The sequence below is a fragment of the Pygocentrus nattereri genome, chromosome 19, assembly GCF_015220715.1.
Source record: "Pygocentrus nattereri isolate fPygNat1 chromosome 19, fPygNat1.pri, whole genome shotgun sequence".
In the NCBI taxonomy this organism is placed as follows: Eukaryota; Metazoa; Chordata; class Actinopteri; order Characiformes; family Serrasalmidae; genus Pygocentrus; species Pygocentrus nattereri.
This window is the reverse complement of record NC_051229.1, coordinates 37,910,797-37,932,386: the sequence shown is the minus strand read 5'-3', so window position 1 is coordinate 37,932,386 and position 21,590 is coordinate 37,910,797. Positions and strand designations below refer to the sequence as shown.

At 40.1% G+C, this 21,590-nt stretch overlaps 1 protein-coding gene across 4 annotated transcripts in view; it reads left to right on the top strand.

Moving 5' to 3' along the window:
• elna (elastin a) overlaps nucleotides 1–21,590 on the top strand; it is a 139,199-nt gene that overhangs the window by 91,568 nt on the left and 26,041 nt on the right. For 3 of the 4 annotated variants that reach the window (XM_037531044.1, XM_017691908.2, XM_037531045.1), the window contains 13 exons: nucleotides 2,917–2,988; nucleotides 4,754–4,804; nucleotides 6,727–6,759; nucleotides 7,129–7,194; nucleotides 9,227–9,259; nucleotides 12,866–12,940; nucleotides 13,036–13,068; nucleotides 14,694–14,771; nucleotides 15,214–15,246; nucleotides 15,335–15,460; nucleotides 16,889–16,930; nucleotides 18,282–18,323; nucleotides 20,205–20,225. In XM_037531044.1, the coding sequence (XP_037386941.1) occupies nucleotides 2,917–2,988; nucleotides 4,754–4,804; nucleotides 6,727–6,759; nucleotides 7,129–7,194; nucleotides 9,227–9,259; nucleotides 12,866–12,940; nucleotides 13,036–13,068; nucleotides 14,694–14,771; nucleotides 15,214–15,246; nucleotides 15,335–15,460; nucleotides 16,889–16,930; nucleotides 18,282–18,323; nucleotides 20,205–20,225 (705 nt within the window). The remainder of the gene's footprint in view (nucleotides 1–2,916; nucleotides 2,989–4,753; nucleotides 4,805–6,726; nucleotides 6,760–7,128; nucleotides 7,195–9,226; nucleotides 9,260–12,865; nucleotides 12,941–13,035; nucleotides 13,069–14,693; nucleotides 14,772–15,213; nucleotides 15,247–15,334; nucleotides 15,461–16,888; nucleotides 16,931–18,281; nucleotides 18,324–20,204; nucleotides 20,226–21,590) is intronic. The other variant, XM_037531046.1, reaches the window with a different exon arrangement.

The following is a 21,590-nucleotide window of genomic DNA, read 5'->3' as shown; positions in this document are numbered from 1 at the left end:
AAATAAAAGCTAAAACTCAGAGCGTCAACCTTTTTGTCGGTGTTTAGTTTAAATAGAATATACTGCCAACAATGGAAAATAAGCTACTGTCCAGTGTGCACTGTACTTAATGACAGCACTGTAAATACCCTGTAATGTGTATGAGTTAAAACAACCATGATATTTTTATCAGATCAAAGCTAATTGAGCCATTAAATGGGCTTAACTGGCTCAAATTGCTTTACAGACCAGAGATGACGCTTACCAGTATAGAAGAAACTATGTGCATTAATTTAAAATCAAGACAATAACGCAGATCAGATTAAAGATAAATAGCAAACAGCCGTAGCGTTTTTCTGAAGCATCAAGTAAAAGGGCTGTGTTTTCAGATGTTTATTTAAAGTGAGCTCTGAGCTCGACTGTCTAATAAAAGCTGAACTGAGCTCCACAGTTTAGATGCAGAAGTTTCTCCACATTCTCTGTGTTTTACCGAAGGTGTTTGCAGAAGATCAGTATCTGCAGATCTAAGATCATAAACAGAGAGACATTCAGGAGCTTTAAGGTCATTTAGAGCTTTAAAAACCAGCAGCAGAGCTTTAAACTCTCTCTATAAAAGATGTAGGCAGTCAGCACAGTGTGTAACAGGGTGATATGAGCTCGCCGTGTTGGTGCTGTGAGGAATCCGTGCTCCTGCGTTCTGTATGGGTTCTAGAGGATGGACTGTTTTCTCCAGTGCGAAGACCATTACAGTGATCAACTCTGGTGAACATACACAGCAACGAGTGGCTCTGTGTGGCTCTGAGAGAGGAAAGGCTGAACTTTAGCGACACTTCTCAGATGATAAAAAGCTGCTTTTGTGACTGTATTTACACGCCGATAAAACAGAGCTCAGCGTCTATATCACACCTAGGTTTCTACTGCAGGTTGGTAGATGAAGCTAAAGGGCCGAGATTCTTATAACCAGCTTTCTCTCTCTGGGTATTTGCATTCAGTTTTTCCTTGATTTAGTCTGCTAAGAAATAACTGATGCACACCTGGTCAGCCTGTCAACAGAGTCATGATTTATATTGGAGAATTCATTTTCTTTTTTTTTTCTTGTTTTTTTTTTCTTTACCACCAAATATGGTAATACGGTGCTGCACACTGTATCATATAACGAAGAGATACAGCTGAATTCTTATACTGATGTGATTTACTTTGGAAAAGGTTAGATTAACCCATAGAAAGCACAGCTGTCTGCTAATATAGCCAAATATGCCATATTATATGATGTAGGTCCATGTATGAATTTTATGTTTTTTTCCCATCATTTTCCATTCTCTCTTTATCTCTTAGCATCAGACAGGATGTTTATGCTACTGTGCCTTTAAGACCGATCACTGTACCTGATTGGCTGGCTCGTTCAGAGAAGTAATGTGACTGAAACACTCTTTATAACTTCAGCTGTAGATTGAATAGGTGGATCAGTGTGAAAGCATCAGTTTTCATAAAAATATTTTCAAAAAAATATGAAGACAGTGAGTTCAAAACTCACTGCATGGACAGGGAAGTGAACAGTGCTTCTTAAAATCTTTAACAGTGCATCACGAAAGTGAGGAAAATTTGTTACATTTTTCTGATTCGTAACTAAAACAAGAGAGAACTTTAAATGTTTGCGGCTTTTGTCAACCTCAAAATAAATAGAAAAAACCCCACAGAATGTAAATATAATTCCCTACATAATTAATTATATAAAGTAATGACATTACATAGTGTAGCATCTGCATAGAAGTAGGAAAGCATTGCATGCAGCCAAATGCTTTTTATTTTAAAAAGACCCTTCAGTAGCAACAGGAAATGCCCAGCTCAGCATCACCCCAGCACAAAACAGGCAGGGGGTAAAAACATATGAGAAGAGACACTTCTAACCTCTAGTTAACCCCTTAAAAGGCCAGGTCCCACCAGCAGGGGCAACCTTTATTACAATCTTCAAGAATAGCTCAGCCAATTTGTATTGAAGTCCCGGTAGTTACTAAACAATAAGATTAAGGCCCAAACTCATTTTTTATTTTTACCCCTGCCCCTTGTTTTGAGTGTCACCTTACCACCTGGAAGAGCTGTAGTGGTTGAAATGTTCCTTTATGAAATGGGACCCTCAAATAAAAAGAGCATTAATTCATTAACAGGCTACTACTCTGTAGGCAACCCTACCCGTTCGCAGTGATATCAGAGGAGGGCAAAGTTTGGCAACCTCACTGAATTTTCTGCCTCATCTCCCTTCAAGGTGGGCAGTTATTTATTATCAATCACCCCAATTCTTCGGTGATATGAGGCTGAAATCAGATATTCACCAACTTCTTGTTGGAAATTTTGATTTTTTTTATGCTTGTTTTGAAGAATCGGACCATAATGCATTGAAATGATATTAAACTAAGAAAATACAGTGGTTATCATTTTTCTACCGGAGGCAAATTCTCACAATTGTGGGTTTCTTTGGTCTCTTGCTCAGCCATCCTGCCAGTTTTTCTTTTTTTCTCATAACACTGTCTGGAGTCTCTGAGAAACCTCAGTTTGGAGGGCCATGTAGCCCTAGCGCTCCACCCTACAACTCTATCTCAACTCAATAAGAATCGGGACACCCTATTCCTAAGCATGAACACAAACAGAGGGGTAAGGGCTAAGTGGTAGGGCCGAGGGGTGAAATGGAATTGAGCCTTGTGTGTAATAAGCCTGGGATTTTAGGGCATAGCTCCAAAGTCCACCTTCTTCTACAACAACTACAACAACAGTCCCCGTTTAACTGGCCCCGAGAGCCACTTTGCATGGCCACAGCCCCTAAGCTCCTCACAGCAACGTGGCCTGGGGAAGACGCCACAATAGTGGTGCAACTGGACTGTAACGACTCTAAGGGTTAAAAGTCATAGCAGGTGTTTAACCAGCCTGTGTTTTGTTCCATAGGCATACCTGGAGCAGGTGGGATTCCAGGCATTGGAAGCCTGGGAGTGCCAGGAGCAGTGCCGGGCACTGGAGGTAGGCTATTGTTTTGGGTTTCCTCCTTTTTTCAACTCCAATTTTTTGTTAGAAGTGAAATATGTTTGAGGTGCGATTACCCAGAGATGGTTCCTACCTAATACTAATGGTTCCTAATACTAACCCTTTAAGACCTGCACTAATAAGTAGCTGACGTTTAATCTGCTTTTCTCATTTAACCCTATGGAACTGAGCGTCTCACCAGCAACTCATTTTGATTAAAATCGGCCCCTCAAGTAGTTGTCATGTAAAATAGATCAGCATGTTGAATTACAGCTTTCTGTGAGCGACTCTGTTTCCTATCACTGTATAAAAGACATATGAGGCTCCTTTGTTATTGTTTCTGTGATTGTTCTCATATTCAGAGCGCAGTTTGGATCCTTTGGAGATCATTATCAAGTGTGTTTACATGCACTTTGTCAGTAACTCGTTCAACACGTTTACATGTTCTTGAGTAATCAGACAAGGGAAACTCCAAGTCTACGTGAGTCACATCGTGATTTCTGCTTTAGAACCATCCAAAAAACTCACAGAAGAAGATGAGATGAAACATACATCATCTAGAAGATGAAGAATATTGAAGTCTTTCATTTCATCTAGTCTGTATTTGGTTTCAGCGTCGCTCCAAAAGTCTTTCACTGCTTCTGGCGGTGGCACTGCTCACTTATTTCAGCTACTGCCATCTGATTTCACACATGCTCAGACTGAGAAATCTGAGTCAGAGTTCACATGCACAGAGAAATCTGATTACTAAGCTAAAATCCAGCCTCTATCGGATTTCTTCATTGGATTTCTAGATCAGGGTGTGCTGTTCACATGACTGTTTGACTAATCAGATAACTGCAGAAATCTGATTATGATCAGATTATTGAGGGCATGTAAACGCACTCATAGTTTAAAAGTGTTCGTTTGTGACAAAAGCAAAATAAAAATCTGCAAACTTTCAGCTACTCCTTGTTGTTAAAAGGGAAGATTGGATTAAATGGCAGAAATAGCAATTTTGTGTTAATCATTTAATTTCTCAGCGCCGTTGTTACATTCTTTTTATATGTAATGTGATCTGCTGTGATCTATTTTGATTTAGTGTTATAAACTACCATTTAAAACCACAGAATTGGAATATGCTGCACATTTTATTGTTATCTATTGAGAAATAAGACTCATTTCCATCATGATGGAAACTATCGCAGTGCATCCAACACTAAAGGCAGCATGGAGCTCATTTTATACAGTGATATGAAGCACAGTAGCTCAAACAAAGCTCCAGTTCCATATGCTGATCCATTTTGCTGACCAACATGAACACAAACACTCATCACCTACTCTGGGGGCAAGTTAAAGGGACATTGGCCAAGTCTCTGCAATGTATTGTCAGCGAGATGTTAGGTTGGATGAGGTCAACGCCATTAAACCCAAGAAAGAAAAAATAAATGAAACAGCTCGTATTTGCTGCTTTTTTAGCTCTCTGGAAGCTGAATCCAAAGTTCCTAAAGCTGGTATGCACTTACCCTCTCGCCAGCTACTTAAGTGCCATGGTCAATCAGCAGAACTAATATATACCACCACTGCACTGACCTGAAATAAATCAAATTATTATGGATAGTTCTTTCTGCAGCATGAAAAATGGATTAAGGTTTATTTCATAATCATTTATGAAGAATTTAGTATCTACCAGCTGAATAAGATTAAGGACAGAGCCTGCATGCACATGTTCAAGCTTACACATCAAATATCATGTTAAACTCAGTTGCTTTGCTGTTTGTAGGTGTCCCGGGAGGTACAGGCATTGGAGGTATTCCAGGAGGTGTAGCAGGAGGTACACATTTACAAATATCAATTCCACATTATCTGGGACAGAACATTCATGCTAATAAAAAATAAAGCAGTGATTAGCTCGACATTGAATGGTTTTCAGTAGGACAGGTCTGGACTGCGGGCGTGCCAGTCTAGCAACTGCACGCAGCGACACGTGTGCAATGTTTCTTGATGTGTCATGTGGTAAAAAAAGCATGAGCGTTGCTGAAAAAGACGGCATCTAAAAGGCAGCGTGTGTTGCTCCAAAATGTGTTGTATTAATGGAGTTTTAGCAGATGTGCAGGTTACCCACTAGCCCCCTCACTCCCCACACCATGATAGTCTCTGGATTTTGAACTTTATGCTGGTAACAGTCTGGATGGTCCTTTTCTTTTTTTGGCCTGGAGAACACAGCATCCATTATTTCCATAAACAATATGAAAGGTTGACATGTCAGACCACAATATACATTTCCACTGAGTAGTAGTCAATTTCAGATGAGCTGTCATGATTTGGCTCTTCCAGTCCAGTCCATTTGCTCGTGTTGTTTACTTCCCAGTCCTGTCCACGTGCTTCTGTTTTGGTTTTCAGTCTTTCTTGTTTCATGGCTCCACCCCTGATTGTTTCCACCTGTTTCCCACCTGTCCCTCGTTGTCCTGGTTTGTATTTAAACCCTGTGTTTGTGTTTGTTGGTCTTTGTTTGTTTGATCGTGCTTGATGTGTTGGATGTATTGTATTGTATTCTTGTGGTGTTTGGTTCTTGTTTGAGGTTTTGTGTTCATTTTGTCATGTCTGTCCCTCCTGCTCTCCGAATCGGCTGTTTGAACCTGGACCGTTTCGACCATGACCCTGGATTTGACCTTAATAAAAGTCGCTTATCTCAGCACATGTGTCCGCCTCCTCGCTCCCCACTGTTACATGAGCTCAAGCCCAGAGAAGTTGGCGGCGTTTCTGGGTGTTGTTGATATGTGAATTCCGCTGTGCATAGTACAGTCTAACATTTTTGAATGCAGCAGTGGAAACAGTTTATCAGTTTATCAACAATGTTTTTTCTGAGCCCATGTGGTGAACTCCATAGCAGAAGCATGCTGGTGTTTAATGCACCGTGGTCAGCTTTGGTTTTTGGCCTTGGCATAGATTTCAGATTCCCTGGACCGCTTGATATTATCCAGTATAAAGGATGAAATGCCTAAAATCCTTGCAGTCGCTGGTTGAGGAGTATTGTTTTTAAACTGTTGGACGTTTTTGCTGATGCTTTTTTTGCCAAAGTGGCAAATCTCGACTCATCCTTGCTTATAAAGGACCTTGCCTAATGCTCCTTTATAGATTTCAGATGTGTTTTTTGAACATTTTACAATGTTCCTTGTCTTAATTTGCCTTTTTTTTAGAGACGTGTTGCAGGCATTCAATTTTAGAATGAGTGTATTTTTACAAACAATGAATGAAGTCAATGAAGTCTCTAAGGAAACTCAATAAATGTGTAAATTTACTGTTTCCATTTAAAAAGACAACATATTTAATGACTTTCCTTACAGACTTCATTGTCTTTTTGTTTAAATACACTAATTCTAAAAACCAATGCCTGTAACACTGTTTACATTTAAATACTTGAATTTCACAAAATTTTAGACTATTAAATAAGTACAATAATTTTGCGATTCATTTATGATTTATTTAAAAAAGGTTCTGAAATAATATTGAACACTATTTTATAAATACTTTTAAATGATTTATTTAGTTCGATTTTTTTAGGTTGTATGCATAAATGTATCGTAGAGCATCAATGTCATTCAATGTCATATTTTAAATATTGCATTTTACATTTAATTTTATTCAAAAATAGTTACTGATTAGAATTGGGTTTGTTTTAAGGGGGGTGTAGAGAGAGATTTGGGGTGTCTTTTGTTAGAATCTGACTTAATTTTGTGTTTCTTCATGTTTCAGGATATCCTGCTGGTGCTAAGGCGCTCAAATATGGTATGTGTATTAAATTTAATAACTGTATACAAAGAAACTGAGCTTGACAGAGTTTCAGAGCAGCATGGTCAAAATTGAAATTTACTTATCACACACTGTTTGAAGTTTTGAACCTCAGCTTCCATCTGCAACCGTGGTTTTTACAGTGGCCACTTTGATCCTTGGGTGTTTTTGCTATTCTATTTAAATCTAGACATATGACCACATAATCAATCAAAATGATGACTTATGGGAATCATTTATGCAAGTTACAATAATTAATATCAAATTACAGCATGCCTTTGTTATCAATAATTACACTCTGTCTAAATTAGCCATTGAAGATTATACATGCTGTGCTCTAATGCATCACAACACCGTTCTGCTCAGGTCCTGGTGGTTACAGGCTTCCAGGGGGAGGTGCTGTACCTGGTGCAGGGCTTCCGATAGCTGGAGGTAAACACTCATGGGGTACCTTCTTAAAGGGCCCATACCATGGAAAACTGAATTATTCTCACTTTTTTGTGTATTTAAAGAGTTTGATGCAATATTACAACAACGTTACAGTTTCATGTCCTGCGATACGTGGAAACAAAGCTGCGAAATCAGTCAAATTTGAATAAACTGTGTTTGTGACATCACAAAACCAACACATTAAGCCATTTACCCATTCGCACTGGAAGTCATAAGCAGGGACAGCTTTCTGAATGAAGCAGCCAATCAGAGCAGAGCTCATTTACATTGCAGCCTGTTTAAGAATGGCTTTTTAGCCCAGATCCAACACCAGTTTTTGGTTTCTTCCACTAAGGCTGTGGTGCATAGGCACTGTAATAGATTTAGGGTATGCAGTGTTTACGTTGCCTAATGTTGGTCGCAGTGATGTCACGTTTGAACCGGCTCTGCCACACAAATGTCTCTTCCACTGACGAGTAAAGAGAGCCAGACTCAGGTTAGCCAGATAAATCAACCTGTCAACTCAATTATGCACTGTAAACGCACTCATCTAGACAGATGGGGCTCGGGCGATGTTTTGAAACAGTCGGATTGCTTGGCAGAGCTAGTGCAAGTCTGAACTGTGTAAAGCTCAATTGCTTGGGGTCACTGAGATCACGCACAGGTTACGTTCCAGTCACGGCAGGTACGAAAATAATCTGATCCAGTCTGTTCATCAAAGCATCTGGCATTTGTTTATAAATAGCACTTCAATCTGCTGTACATACAAAATGACAAACAGTGTCCAGGCAGCACGTCTAATTGGTGACTTCATCTTCTTTAAAGGGCCCATATCCTACTTTTTACCCCCACTGAGGTCCACTACCAAAAGGTTTCATGTTTCAAAATAAGTTATTTTTGTTACTGCACCTTTAAGACTGATCTATGTAAATGAGCTCTGTTCTGATTGGTCACGTTCATTCAAAGAGCAGCACTCTGGACTGAAACACTCTATAATATCAGTGGCTAAACTGCTGCAGTGTGAACAGGCTCTTGGAAATGTGATGGTTTTTGTGACATCATAAATGCAGTCAATTCAAAACGGGGTGTTTTTTAGTTAGTGTATGAAGTAGAGAGTAAAAGGTGTGCTTCAAAGTTTTAACCAGATTCTTAAAACACATTCTCTGGTGTGATGGAGCTCCTTTGGGATGAGTTAGAGTGATCCAGAACTGACCATCCAGCATTCAAATCCTCACAGCAATGTCCCAACATCTAGTGTAAAGCATTCCTAGAAGAGTAGAGGCTGTTACTGCAAAACAAACTCAGTATTAGCCTTCATTTCGGAAGAAATGCTGGAGTCTCTATATAAGGTATACTAAAAATGAATCTAAATAAATTGAATTTTGCTAATTTAGTGTAGTTCCACTGTTGACATAGACAGCCATTCATATTTACATAATCTAGCAGCATTAAACAGTCAGCTGAGAAGTTTAATGCAGAGATTCTCAACCTTTTCCAGCTCAAGGTTCACCTATTTCTTGTTAGAAAGCACAAAAATTTGGTTCAAAAATTAATTTTAAAATAAAAATTAGTTTTTGGATTGGCACAGCATAACATACAACACTAAACATATCAACAGATAAGGCAAACAAGCTTGTTTTCCACCTAAAATCAATTGAAATGTGGTCAATTCACCTAAATTTTTCACTCAAGTGGTGGACAGTTGAAACTTTGGGGCAGTGTATTTCGTTTCTGGAGATAAGCAGCAGAAAAAAGATGCCTTGTGCACCATTAATGTTATTGTTTACCATTTAAGAACATTTTATATGTTATTATTAAGCCAATTTATTTCCCCAACTTTTATGACAAACTACCATCACTTGCCTATGGACCGCTAGCTCCTCCTCAGTACAAGCCTGAGGACCACTGGAGGAACCTTGCTGCCCACTTGTGGTCCACAGCCCGGTGGTTTAGAAACCCTGGTTTAGTGTCTTTAGCTGTGAAAAATTTGAGGTTGATTCTTACTTTTCATTTTAAATTGTCTTTTTGTCTGTAGGTTACGGGACCGGTGTGAAGCCCCCTAAAGCTGGTAAGTCAGATATGTTCCTCTGAATTACAGACCTGAGATAGAAGCACTGCTGTAGGACCCCTACTTTAAAGGGCTCATATCCAAAAGTTCTTTAACTCCTACACTGTATGAACAAAAGTATTGGACACCCTCCTATTGAGTTCAGGTTTTTAGGCTACACCCAGTTAACAGGTGGATAAAATAAGCATATAACCTTGTAATCTCCATAGACAAACGCTGGCAGTAGAGGGTCTACTGATGAATTTGAACATGATACTGTCCTAGGGTGCCACCTCTACCATGTGCCAGGAGAATGTTACCTGCCTGACTGCACTGTGCCGACTGTAAAGTTTGGTGGAGGAGGTATAATGATACAGGGTTGTTTTTCAGGGCTTGGTCTAGAACCATTAGCTCCAGTGAAGAGAATTCTTAGTGCTTCCACAGAACAAGACATTTTGGGCAATTCTACCATTCCAACTTTCAGTTTTGGGAAGAACCGTTTCTGTTCCAGCATGACAGAGCCCCAGTGCACAAAGCAGCTCCATAAAGGCCTGACTGGGTGTGTTTGGGGTGGAAGAACTTGACTGACCCTCACAGAGCCCTGACCTCAACCCCATCCAACATCTTTGGGGTGAATTCTGAGCCAGGCCCTCTCGTCCAACATCAGCGTCTGACCTCACTAATGCTCTTCTGGATAAATGGACACAAATTCCAACAGACTCTTCAACATCTTAGAGGTCTTCCCAGAAGAGTGGAAGCTGTTAGAGCTGCAAAGGGGACCAAATCTGTTTCAATGCCAATGGATTTAGACTGAGAGTCATAAAAGCTCCTGTAGGTTTGATGTGTAGGTGTCCCAGTAGTGTTGCCCATGTAGTGTATCTTGAGTGGGTTTTTGTATCAAAATGAACTAATTTCTACATGGAAAGTCTCCAACTTCTCTTTATGCCTTAGAACTGTTTTTGGTACTCTGCCCTTAAGATTGATATATGCAATATATGCAAATGAGTTTTGACTGCCCTTATTGAGTATTGACTGCCCTTATTCTGAAATTCACTCCTTATAATTTTAGTGTGAGGGAGCAGGGCTAATAGCTTACTTGATATATATACATGGTTTTATATATATATATATATATATATATATATATATATATATATATATATATATATAGCTTGGGTTTTTTGGTAAGGACTCTTATTTTGAAGGCAGGGCTAGCCCACTGGCTGTGTTGATATGTGTTACAACTGAGAGAGTGCAGATGTGAGTCTAAGGCTGATGGCTAAAATAGCAGGATGAAGCTTAAAAGGGTCAGTCTCTGTGGGCCAGTGATGACCCCAACTGGCCATTGCTTGTTCAAAATGGGCCAAAACTGCAGCAGCAAAGATTAAGCACTGAGCGATTCAAAATTAATTTTAAATAGAAACAAGTTGTTTTATATAAAACAGTGAAACAATAGACTATATTAGTAGGAGTAACTGTGAAGCCTCTTTAAATGTTCCCAGTATGTAGGAGGTTTTTTAAAACAGCCCATTCACTTGAACTGGACACCTGGAATCTTTTTTTTTTTTTTTTTTTGTGGCTACTGTTGTATGGATTTTTGTTTGGGAGGGGTGGGAGCACACATTTCATTGCATTGCACGCTGGGAACAGTAGTGCAGCTCAGGGTGAAATGGGCTAATATTGAAAGAACATTAAAATAACTTTGCAGGCTGAAGAGTCTTGATCTGGCCCACAGGCCTTGTGTTTGACACATGGGGCTTAGAGCGAACTGTTATATATACAGCGCGGCTGCGGCCAACAACAGCTCCTTAACAAAGCGCAACCACTTGTCTGAAAGCTGTCTTCTTTCATAGCAGTGAGCACTGCTATATTATCCCTGCTAGGAAAACCAGCACAGGCCAGCATGACTGGTCACCAGCAAAATCAGCACACGTTGAGTTTTGAATGATGGTATGCTGGTCATCCAGTACGACCACGCTGGCTGGGGTGGCCAACTAAACCGGAACCAGACCAGCACTAGACCAGCTTAAAACACTTTTTTCAGCGTACAAATGGGTTCTGCATGATATGAGCCTTTTAAGAACTGTTATTACTGGAATGCAGCTGCTAAAATGAAATACAAGAGCTTTAAAATATTGTTTTATTCTGCATAAAATGTACATATGTATGTCTGCTGTATGGGATGGTTGTATTTTATCAGTTTTCTTTTATGAAACGAGCTATTATTGATTAATTAAACAGTAAACAGTAGTAGGGCTTAGCAAAGGCTTACATTGGCTCTGCATCATAGCAACTGTATTATTATCATATTTCTACTAGTCATAGTTGTAGCAGGTTTATTAGAAACTGTTCAGTTAAAGGGAATTAAACACATTAAATATGACATCACATATACAGTCAACTCCAGAATTACTGGCATCCCTCAAGAGACTGAGCACAAACGATCATATAAAATAAACAATGTGCATAATGGATCCAAAATGTTGCTTTCCATTCATCTGAGAAAAACAAGAGGGAGTATGTTATCGCGAAATGACATCACGGCTGTAATTTGGTCGCCACGTAGATGTAATTTGGTCGCCGTTTAATTAGTTTTAATGTTCAGTTCCTTCCACCAAATTAAAGTTCCTTAACAAGCAGCTCGTTGCTACGTCAGAGTAATGAGCTCCGCCCGCTCGCTGCTCAGTCTCCTGTAAGCCTCGTCTTCTACAGTACAGACTGAGACATAAAACTACTGCAATATCAGGTTCAGCTCAGTTTGGTCAGTTTGTCCAGATCAGTATTAATGTTGTTTTGTTCCAGCCGGTCTGTAAAGCTTCTTACAGCCGTTTAGTTTGGCGAATGGTGTTGGGTTCATTTCTGGCTGATTCCAGGTTGTTCAGCTGTTCTTCTGTCTCAGCTGCCGACTGAAAAGCTGCTCAGTGGTGACGACAATTTGGGAGTTTAGTGTCGTCTCGTCTTCAGAGTCGGACCAAATCGGCTGTCGGTCAGATGTGGTCTTAACAGTGTCCGTTTTCTGTTTGTGGCCAAGTAAGAAGTAAAACCGTTCAAATGGTTTGAGCGTCTCCTACAGCTGTCAGAGTCGTTGCTTAGCAACAGTGTCTCAGCGGAGTGATGCAGTGTTTGTGAAAAACCTGTGATGTTATGTTGAAATAACAGCACAGTTAGAACATCTCTCAACCAGCCTGAGTGGCCGGAACTAACTGTTGAAAAATTTAAGAATAGCATATTCTTTCAAAAACATACAGGAAATTACTGACAAAAATAATGAAGCCAAAGAAATCTGATCTGACCACAAAAAAAGGCCCGAGAATGTGAAGGAACTGGAAATGTTCTGCGTGGAGTCCAACAAGTGCTCTCCAAGCTTGTTAAGCATTACAGAAGGTGGCTCAGTGCTGTTATTCTTACCAGCAGGGGGCTTTACCTCATATTAATGATGGGGGTTCAAGCCTGAAGTATCACTCATTGCATCTGTGGTTTATTTGAAGTGTTGATTTCCACGCAGGGTGCCAATAATTCTGGAGTTCACTGCTTAAAATTTCAGTGCCCCCAACTGAAAAAGTAAGTGTGTGTAAGTGAGACAGTTGAACGTTGTTCCAGACTGATGCTTACTCTTAATCTCCACAGCTGTTCCAGGAGGTGTTGGAACCGTGCCTGGTGGTGCTGGAGTTGTTGGAGGAACTGGTGGAATCCCAGGACAAGGTGGTGGCCTGTCTGAAAGGAGATTCACAGTTAACCGAAAAAAACTGTTGTGCAGTGTAATATGAGGAATAATGTCTGTCATGTTTCTATTACAGTCTATCCAAGTGGAGTCAAGCCCCCTAAATACGGTATGTGGCCAAATTTAGTTACTAAACTGGGCTGGTCTGGTTGCTCCATCTGACTGACTGGTTGCACCGCCTGACTTTTCAGACTAATTCCAGATTAAACAGGCATCTACTTACTTTTTCAAATCAATGAACATTATTATAATAATTCCACATTTGCGTGGTTCTCCTGAGGTCAGACCACCTGCCATGGTAAAGTAAGGTCACTTGGGGTCTTCTTTATGATGCGGTGCACTGGCCCCTCTTTTGTAAAAGCATGTCAACATGGTTTTTTGTTTTCAGTTGCACCACCTGAGATTTGAGGAAGAACTTGTTCACAAAGGCTTTTATGTGGGTTGAGCACTTTTAAAATTGCCTTATTTTGCAGCAAGTTTTCAAGCATAAAATTGTGAGTTCAAGGATTTTATAACTAAACCTTTTTGGCAGTTTGCATAATCAACATATATGTTTGGAAGGCTGCACCACCTGAAATCTTTAGACTTTTTGAGGTGAAAAGGAGCCAAAATGACTGTTATGTGGAGGCACTGAAATTTGTTTTACATAAAAGAGGTATTGTTGAATAATTGGAAATAATATTCCATGTATTTTTTAAAGATATTTTTGGAAAATTTTCAACATAAAAAGGATGTCATGTCAGTGACCCAAATAGACACTTTTTTTTGCCAGTCCTTTAGGTACACCTACCTTGTACCTGGCCATTTTATTAGAAACACCTACCATACAGGCGCACTTTGTAGGTTACAGACTGTAGCTCATGTGTTATGGCACAGTTTATCAGGCAGAGCAGCACTGATGGAGTTTTACACACAAAGAGCTGGAAGATGATTTGCGTAAATGCTCCTGTACGCACCTGTAAAGCATCCTTCAAGAGTGTTTTTAGTAAAGAAAATGGTTCTAAATAGAACCATGATCACTCAAAGAACCCTTTATATGCATGTGAAGGGGTTCTTCTATTATTACAGGCTTGACACTGTCACAAGAGCAGAACCCTTTTTTGTTGCCATATAGAACCATGTTCGAAAAAGTTCTAAATAGAACCTTATACATTCTCCATCAATCTGAAGAACGATGTCATGATGCAAATTGAATCTTTGTTCAAGCAAAGTTTTCTCTAGCAACAGTTTTGCTAACTAAAGAACCCTTGAAGAACCATCACTTTTAAATGTGTATGCTTAAAAAAAGGTTCTTTAAGGGTTCTTTAGTAAAGGCAGCTCTATTCAGAACCATGGGTTATATATGGAACTGGTTCATGCTTAAATGGTTCTTGGCATGGTGAAATGGTTTGATGGGGTTTGATGGAGGATCTGTTGTAGATGGTTCTATATAGAACATTTTTGAATATATATATATATATATATATAGGGTTATATATAACATAAGGGTTAAATATAGAACCATTTGAGGCCCATCCTAGAACCTTTTTTTTAGGAGTAGTTTTTTAGGAGTTTTTAGAACATCACTGAATGTGTTTGGAATTACTTTGGAATTACAAGGTCCACCGACGTAGTGTTTCCAATAATGTGGCCAATTATTGGATTTTACTAGGAGATCCAAAGTAACAGATTAGATATATTAGATGACTTTAAAAATAGTTTGCCAAGATTTCTGGTCTGCTTACCTGACCTCAGGTGCAGGGATTGTTCCGGGAGCAGGAGGAGTGCCATACCCTGTTGTTCCGGGAGCAGGAGTTGTACCTGGTGCTGGAGGTGACTGATCATGCTTTCTGTCACAATTTAGAGAATTCGGTCATCTACACTGCATAAAATGTTGACTTGTCAAGTGAAACGATCCTAAATCCGGTGCATATATCTAATATTTCTCATTTTGAGATCGGAATAAGTCTATAAGTAAATTCTTTTACTTATTTCTATACATTTTTTATGTGTTTCAAGTATTTTTACCAAGCAAAATAACCTCACTGTATGAAATTGCTTGAAGGAAACATAAGAGATGTCTACAAGTCAGCTAAATAATCTTATAATGAGAAATATTAGTTATATTCACTAGACTTAAGATCATCTCAATTGACGAATCAACATTTTTTTGTAGTCTGTCACTCAAAGTCGACAGTTGACGAGCTCATTCTTTATTGAGTGTTTATTGAGTGTTTTGGGAGGTCAGTGACTGAAGTGCCTTTAATATTTGCAGGATATCCCACTGGAGTCAAACCACCCAAATACGGTAATCCCGGCAAACAGCCACATGTCAGCATAAGTGCTGTAGCGTGCATCTCTGCTAGCCGTGCTCACAGTGTGGTTCTGTTTTGCAGGTGTGCCGAGCACTGGCATTGGCGGAACAGGTGTTGCGGCACCTGTAGCGACACCTGGAGTGCCAGACGGAACTGGAATAGCCATTCCAGGTGGCACCGGTGTGCCTTTTGTACCTGGGAAGCCAGGTGTGTGGAGTGCTGATGGAGAACCCTCACTAGCGACTGAAAACAACTAAAATGTATACACTTAAAAAGATGGTTCTTCAAGGGTTCTTTAGTAAAGAAAATGATTCTACATGGAACCATGAACACTCAGTGAACCTTTTGCATGATTAAAGGGTTCTTTGCGTCATGGAAGTGTTCTTCAGATTGATGGAGAACGTGCTGTAGATGGTTCTATATTGAACCTTTTTGAAAAAGGTTCTATATAGCACCTAAAAGGGTTCTTCTATTATTACAAGCTTGACATTGTAACAGAAGGATGCTTTTCGGTACGATAGAACCCTTTTCAAAAAGGTTATATAAAAAGGCTATGTAGAACCCTATATATAAAAAGGCTATATAGAACTCCATATTTAGAAATGCTGTAAAGAACCCCATTAAAGGATATATAGAACCCTATATATAGAAAGGCTGTATAGAATCCTTGTCAAAGGCTATATAGAACCATTATATATATAAGGCTATATAAAGGCTATATAGAACTCTTTATATAGAAAGGCTATATAGAACCTTTTTCAAAGGCTAGGTAGAACAGTTTTCAAAAAGGTTCTATATAGAGCCATCTACAACACATTTATAGGAACCCTTTCATGATGCAAAGAACCCTTCATGATGCGAGAACGTCACGGAAAGGGTCCTTTGAATGTTCATGGTTCCATATAGAACCATTTTTTGTACTAAAGAACCTTTGAAGAACCATCTTTTTTAGAAGTGTAGTGCATGTTCCTGATATTTCTGATATTTTCTGTTGTAAGATCATGAGATTATATAAAGTCCTTGTAGTCTTTTGATCAGGAGGAAGTGTTTGTCATGGGCAAATCATTTTACTTATTTTGAGAAATATTGCAGGTAAGTTTGCTTATAAAACCTGAAAGAAGAGCTGGTTCCCTGACCTCCCGCCTCTGGGGGCAGTCATGGGCTGGAGGTTAGGGACGGCACATGACTGAGGTGTCCTTGAGCAAGACACCTAACCCCCAACTGCTCCCCAGGCGCCGTGGATAGGGCTGCCCACCGCTCCGTGCAAGTGTGCTCACTGCCCCTAGTGAGTGTGTTAACTAGTGTGTGTGTCACTTCACAGACGGGTTACACGCGGAGGTGAAATTTCCCCGTTGTGGGGCTAATAAAAATACTTTAATACAAATACTAATTAATAAAAAGATGCAGATGATTTTCCAGCAGATGAAGACACTTTCATAATTAATTAGTTCAAACAAGTAAAAATGTCTACAAATAAGTCGAATAATCTTATAATACATTCATAACAGTCTGATAATGAGAAATAAATATAAATAAATAAATGCGTTTAAGATCTTTTCACTCACTAAAAGATCATTTTTTACAGTGCGGATCAAGCCAGTTGCCATTTCACCAACCATGTTGTCCTTTTTACAGCAAAGATTGGCATTCTGGAACCTCGTGGAACCGTTCTTCCAGGTAAGATCCTTCACATTGCCTGGTCTGCAAGTCTTTGGTAGAAAAAGCTTTGATTGGCTCTCAGTAACCAATCAAGTGATTTCATTCCCAATTACAGTAATGAACTATAGCTACTTTTAGTCTTATCCAGTATCTTGTTTTCTGCTATGACTTTTGCTTTAATACCAAAGCTGTTCAAATTCATTAAAGGGGAATTCCAGCAATGTTTTAAAATTACAGAGAGATTCAAAGGGGTTTGGTGTGAAATGCTTCAGATATCTTTACAGTGGTGGTGATGGGAACCAGGGGTCGCCATGACTACAACACAGATATAGATATTTTATTTTACCATCCAGAACCACCAGAGAACCTACACGAATCTTCTGAGTTTATATGGAATGTTGATGATGGAAAATAGCTGTTGAGTTCCATTCACTCCCATTCATTGAGGACTCGCTCGTGGGCGCCCTCTGCTGTTTTGCAGTCCTATTTTTGATATAACAGGGGAAATAAGAAGTGGCTCATAAACCAGCTCTGCTAGAATGGCTGTTTTTTTCAGTATATGAATAAGAGTTTAGTTTTGTCTTTAAGGTAAGCTGGAGATGAGCTGAGCTCAGTCTACTCTTACTTTTATTCTACTCTTTTAAAAAACCTAAACTAAAAGTAAAAATAAATAAAAACTAAACTAAAATTAATGCTACACCTTTAAAACTAACTGAAACTGAAATCAAAAATGAAAGTAAAAAACTAAATAACATTTTTTACAATAATGAAAATTTAGAAGTGTAATTATCCAGGAAACAGTGTCTGCTCTTCTGGGAAGGCTTTACACTAGATGTTAAACATTGTTGTGAGGATCTGATGGAGCATTAGTGAGGTCAGGTACTGATGTTGGATGGTCAGTTCCGGATCACTCCAACTCATCCCAAAGGTACTGGATGGAGCTCCATCACTCCAGAGAACACAGTTCCTCTGCTCCACAGCCCAATGCTGGGGGACTTTATACCCCTCTAGCCCATGTGTGGCATTGGACATGGTGATCTTAGGATCATGTGCAGCTGCTCCAGAGCAACCTGGTTACTTTTGGTGTACATTGCATCATCCTGTTCCTCCACCGACCTCTGATCAGGGGTCTTTTAGACATGAGACCCCTAAATGCTAGCTTACTAAACATTCTGCTATTTCTGCCAAGCGAAATCAAAGCTGATTTAACTCTTTGTAGCCGATTCACCCCGAAGCGCCACCCTCTCACGGCAGTGCCAATGGCTGCTGTCAGTGCTGGTCACATCCATGGCCACAAAGCTAGTCACCTCTGTGCTTCATTCCTTTCAAACTGCAAGACTTGAAGGTGCAACCTGTTGTTTCTTGGCAGGAACGACGGCTATTGTCACAAATGGCACGGCCCCTGAGCCCAGTAAGGTCTACCTTGTTGCATGAACCTCTGTCAAGTTTCTTTGTAGAACAACTACGTCGTATCCATGCGTCTGTGTTTCTCTTTTCCGTTTTCCACTAACCCTCCCACTAACTGTGCCTGAAATGCACTTAGCTGATACTTTGACCAACTCGTTGGTGACAGGATGTCACCAACTGCACCGAAACGCTGCTTGTCGGGAGTAATTTTGTGAGTGCTAGCATCATGTCTTGTGCTTTCTACATACAAGCAGCAAAAAGGAAAAAACAAAACATTTGCCATTGGTTTGAAGGAATGGTTTGGTGAAAAATCAAGTGCGCACAATTACCCACTCAGCCCAGATGTAGCCAATCAACTAAGACATGTCTGGTGTCCAAGTTCAGCTGTACTTCGGCGCTGGAGCTAGGAGGCTAATATTAGAGGTCAATAGTCACCAGAGCAGGAGAACAGAGTGATGAGATTGAGATTGTGTCACTCCATGTCTCAGGCCAGACAGTCTTTTTTCCACAATGGCTGTTCATACGCACCAATCACAACACAGTTCTACAGATAATCACACAGAGTCAGATGCCAGTCGTCCATTTTGCTGTGAGAACGATGAAGATGGTGTTAAAAGCACATGTTTGTTTACCCTCAGCAGATTTCCAGCCTTTTAAAAAGCCTAAATCTTCCAAAAAAGCCGGTGTAGCACAGAATGGTTCACTTGTTTTTTTGTGTGTGTACAGCCAGACATTATCTTCTTCTTCTTCTTCTTCTTCTTCTTCTTCTTTCGGCTGCTCCCTTTAGGGGTCACCACAGCGGATCATCTGTCTCCATCTTGCCCTATCCATTGCCTCCTCTACTTTCACACCAACCATCTCCATGTCCACCTTCACTACATCCATAAACCTTCTCTGAGGTCTACCTCTTCTCCTTCTATCCGGCAGCTCCATCTCCAACATTCTTTGCCCAGTATATCCACTATTCCTCCTCAACACATGTCCAAACCATCTCAACCTGGCCTCTCTGGCTTTATCTCCAAACTGCTCCACCTTCACTGTCCCTCTGATCTGCTCATTTCTAATCTTGTCCATCCTGGTCACTCCCAACGAAAATCTCAGCATCTTCATCTCCACCACCTCCAGCTCAGCCTCCTGTCTTTTAGACAGAGCCACAGTCTCCAAACCAAACATCATAGCAGGACCACTACTGTCTTGTAGACCTTCCCTTTCACTCTTGCTGCTATCCTTCTGTCACACATCAGCCCTGACACCCGTCTCCACCCACTCCATCCTGCCTGCACCCTCTTCTTCACCTCTTTTCTGCACTGTCCATTGCTCTGGATGGTTGACCCAAGATACTTGAAGTCATCCACCTTTACGACCTCTACTCCTTGCAGCTTCACCTTTCCACCTGCCTCCCTCTCATTCACACACATGTATTCCGTCTTGACAGCCAGACATACAAATCCTAAAATAAATATCTTAAGAATGGATATTTACGGCCACAGAGCGGTTTCTCTGACTTGTGGGCGAAAAATAGGAGCAGAGCGGAGCTGGAGGGGAGTGACTACTGCCTGCTGCTCCACTCCACTGACATTCTCTGATAGTCACCCAAACCTTTTCTGGACATACATTCCCAAAAGCTCTCTCGACCTGCTCAAACTGCATCCAGCAGACGTGTAGCAGTGCTTTAGGTCATGGTCTGACTGCGACAAATGAGCTTTAAATCTGGATACCAAACATGTCTTGGCGTTTGGGTAAAGTGGTTCCCTTTTTTCCGAAGCCATTCTTTTAAGAGCGAAATTATGTCTCAACTCGACCAGTTTTATTTTTTATTTTTCCTACATTTCTTCTTGTTTTGAATGTCTTTTAATTATTTCAATTTTCTGTTTACTCTGTGCAGGTGGAACAGGAATAGCCCCAGGTACGAACAAAACAACCATGCATTCTTCACAAATTACTAATGTTTTGTGAACCGCTTGGAATGATCTGCATCTGGATCCAAGTCAAAATAATAAATAATGACTGTTTATAATTGAGCACAAAACAGTCACTTGATGGAAAATGAGAACCTCTATGACCTTCTGTTAGGAGCATAATTGGAATAAGTTGTTCCAGTTCATTCGACTTACATACAGCAAACATCTCCTGAAGAGCAGCTCGGCCTGAGTTTGGACACAAACTGCTCTTGATGATGTTTGTGTTCACAAGGTCTTTGGAGGGTATGAAGGAACCCACCAGTGCTCCTCAAAAAAAGCTTCCTGCTGTCCACACTGCAAAAAAAGGGCTGAGATGCTCTTAAATCTACTTGATACATCTACTAATTCTCATTTTAAGATTGTTGTGAACTTATTATAAGCTGATAGTGTTTAACTTATTCCTAGACATTTTCACTTGTTTTAAATGTTTTTTTAGTAAGTCAAATGATCTCACTGTGTTAGCAGACCATTTTGCTTGTTGTAAGAAATGAATCAAGCAAATTATAGTGAGATCCTGGTTTTTCTTTACCTAAAACAAGTAAGAAATGTGGAGAAATAAGATAAATATTTTTCTAATAAACTTACAACAGTCTCAAAATGAGACCCATAAGATATTTCAATCCAATTTTAGGTCATTTTACTTGCCAAGATGCCATTTTTTGCTGTTCACTAACAACCACCTGGAACTCCTAGAGCTTTAATGACAGAGCAGACAAACACTGGCCTTTTTGTTAAATGTACACAGCATGTATGTTTGAGTATGAGTGTGTTCTTTCCTTTATACCCCTTGTAGCCAAAGGTGAGTAGTTCAGGTCCAGAAAGTAAAAAAACCCACCACAGGATTTTGTTCTGGCTGCCTGGCTGCCTTATTGAGCTCAAACCACAGCAGTGGAGGTAGCCCGGCTTTTACAACATCCTGGGGTGGAATTTTACTTTCTGGACCTGAACTCTTGTCTTGCCTTTGCCTCAAGTCCACGCAGTCATAGTGATCTTAGGCTCATGTGCAGCTTCTCCAGAGAGCCCCCTTCTTTTGCTCAATGCTTTTCTAAGGAGATTGACAGCCTCTGTCAGCAATAGACGCACCTTAAAGTAGCTCAATCCACAGGGTGCCCAGATAAGTGTAGATATGCAGTGCAGAAGTGCAGCTCATGCACAGGACTGATCTGTTTGTTTGTGGCGTATATGATCAGTGGTGGACAGTAACTAAGTAAATCTAATTAGTTACTGTACTTAAGTAGTTTTTTCGTGTATCTGTACTTTACTTAAGTTTTTCCATTCTGGGCGACTTTCTCCTTTCACTCCACTACATT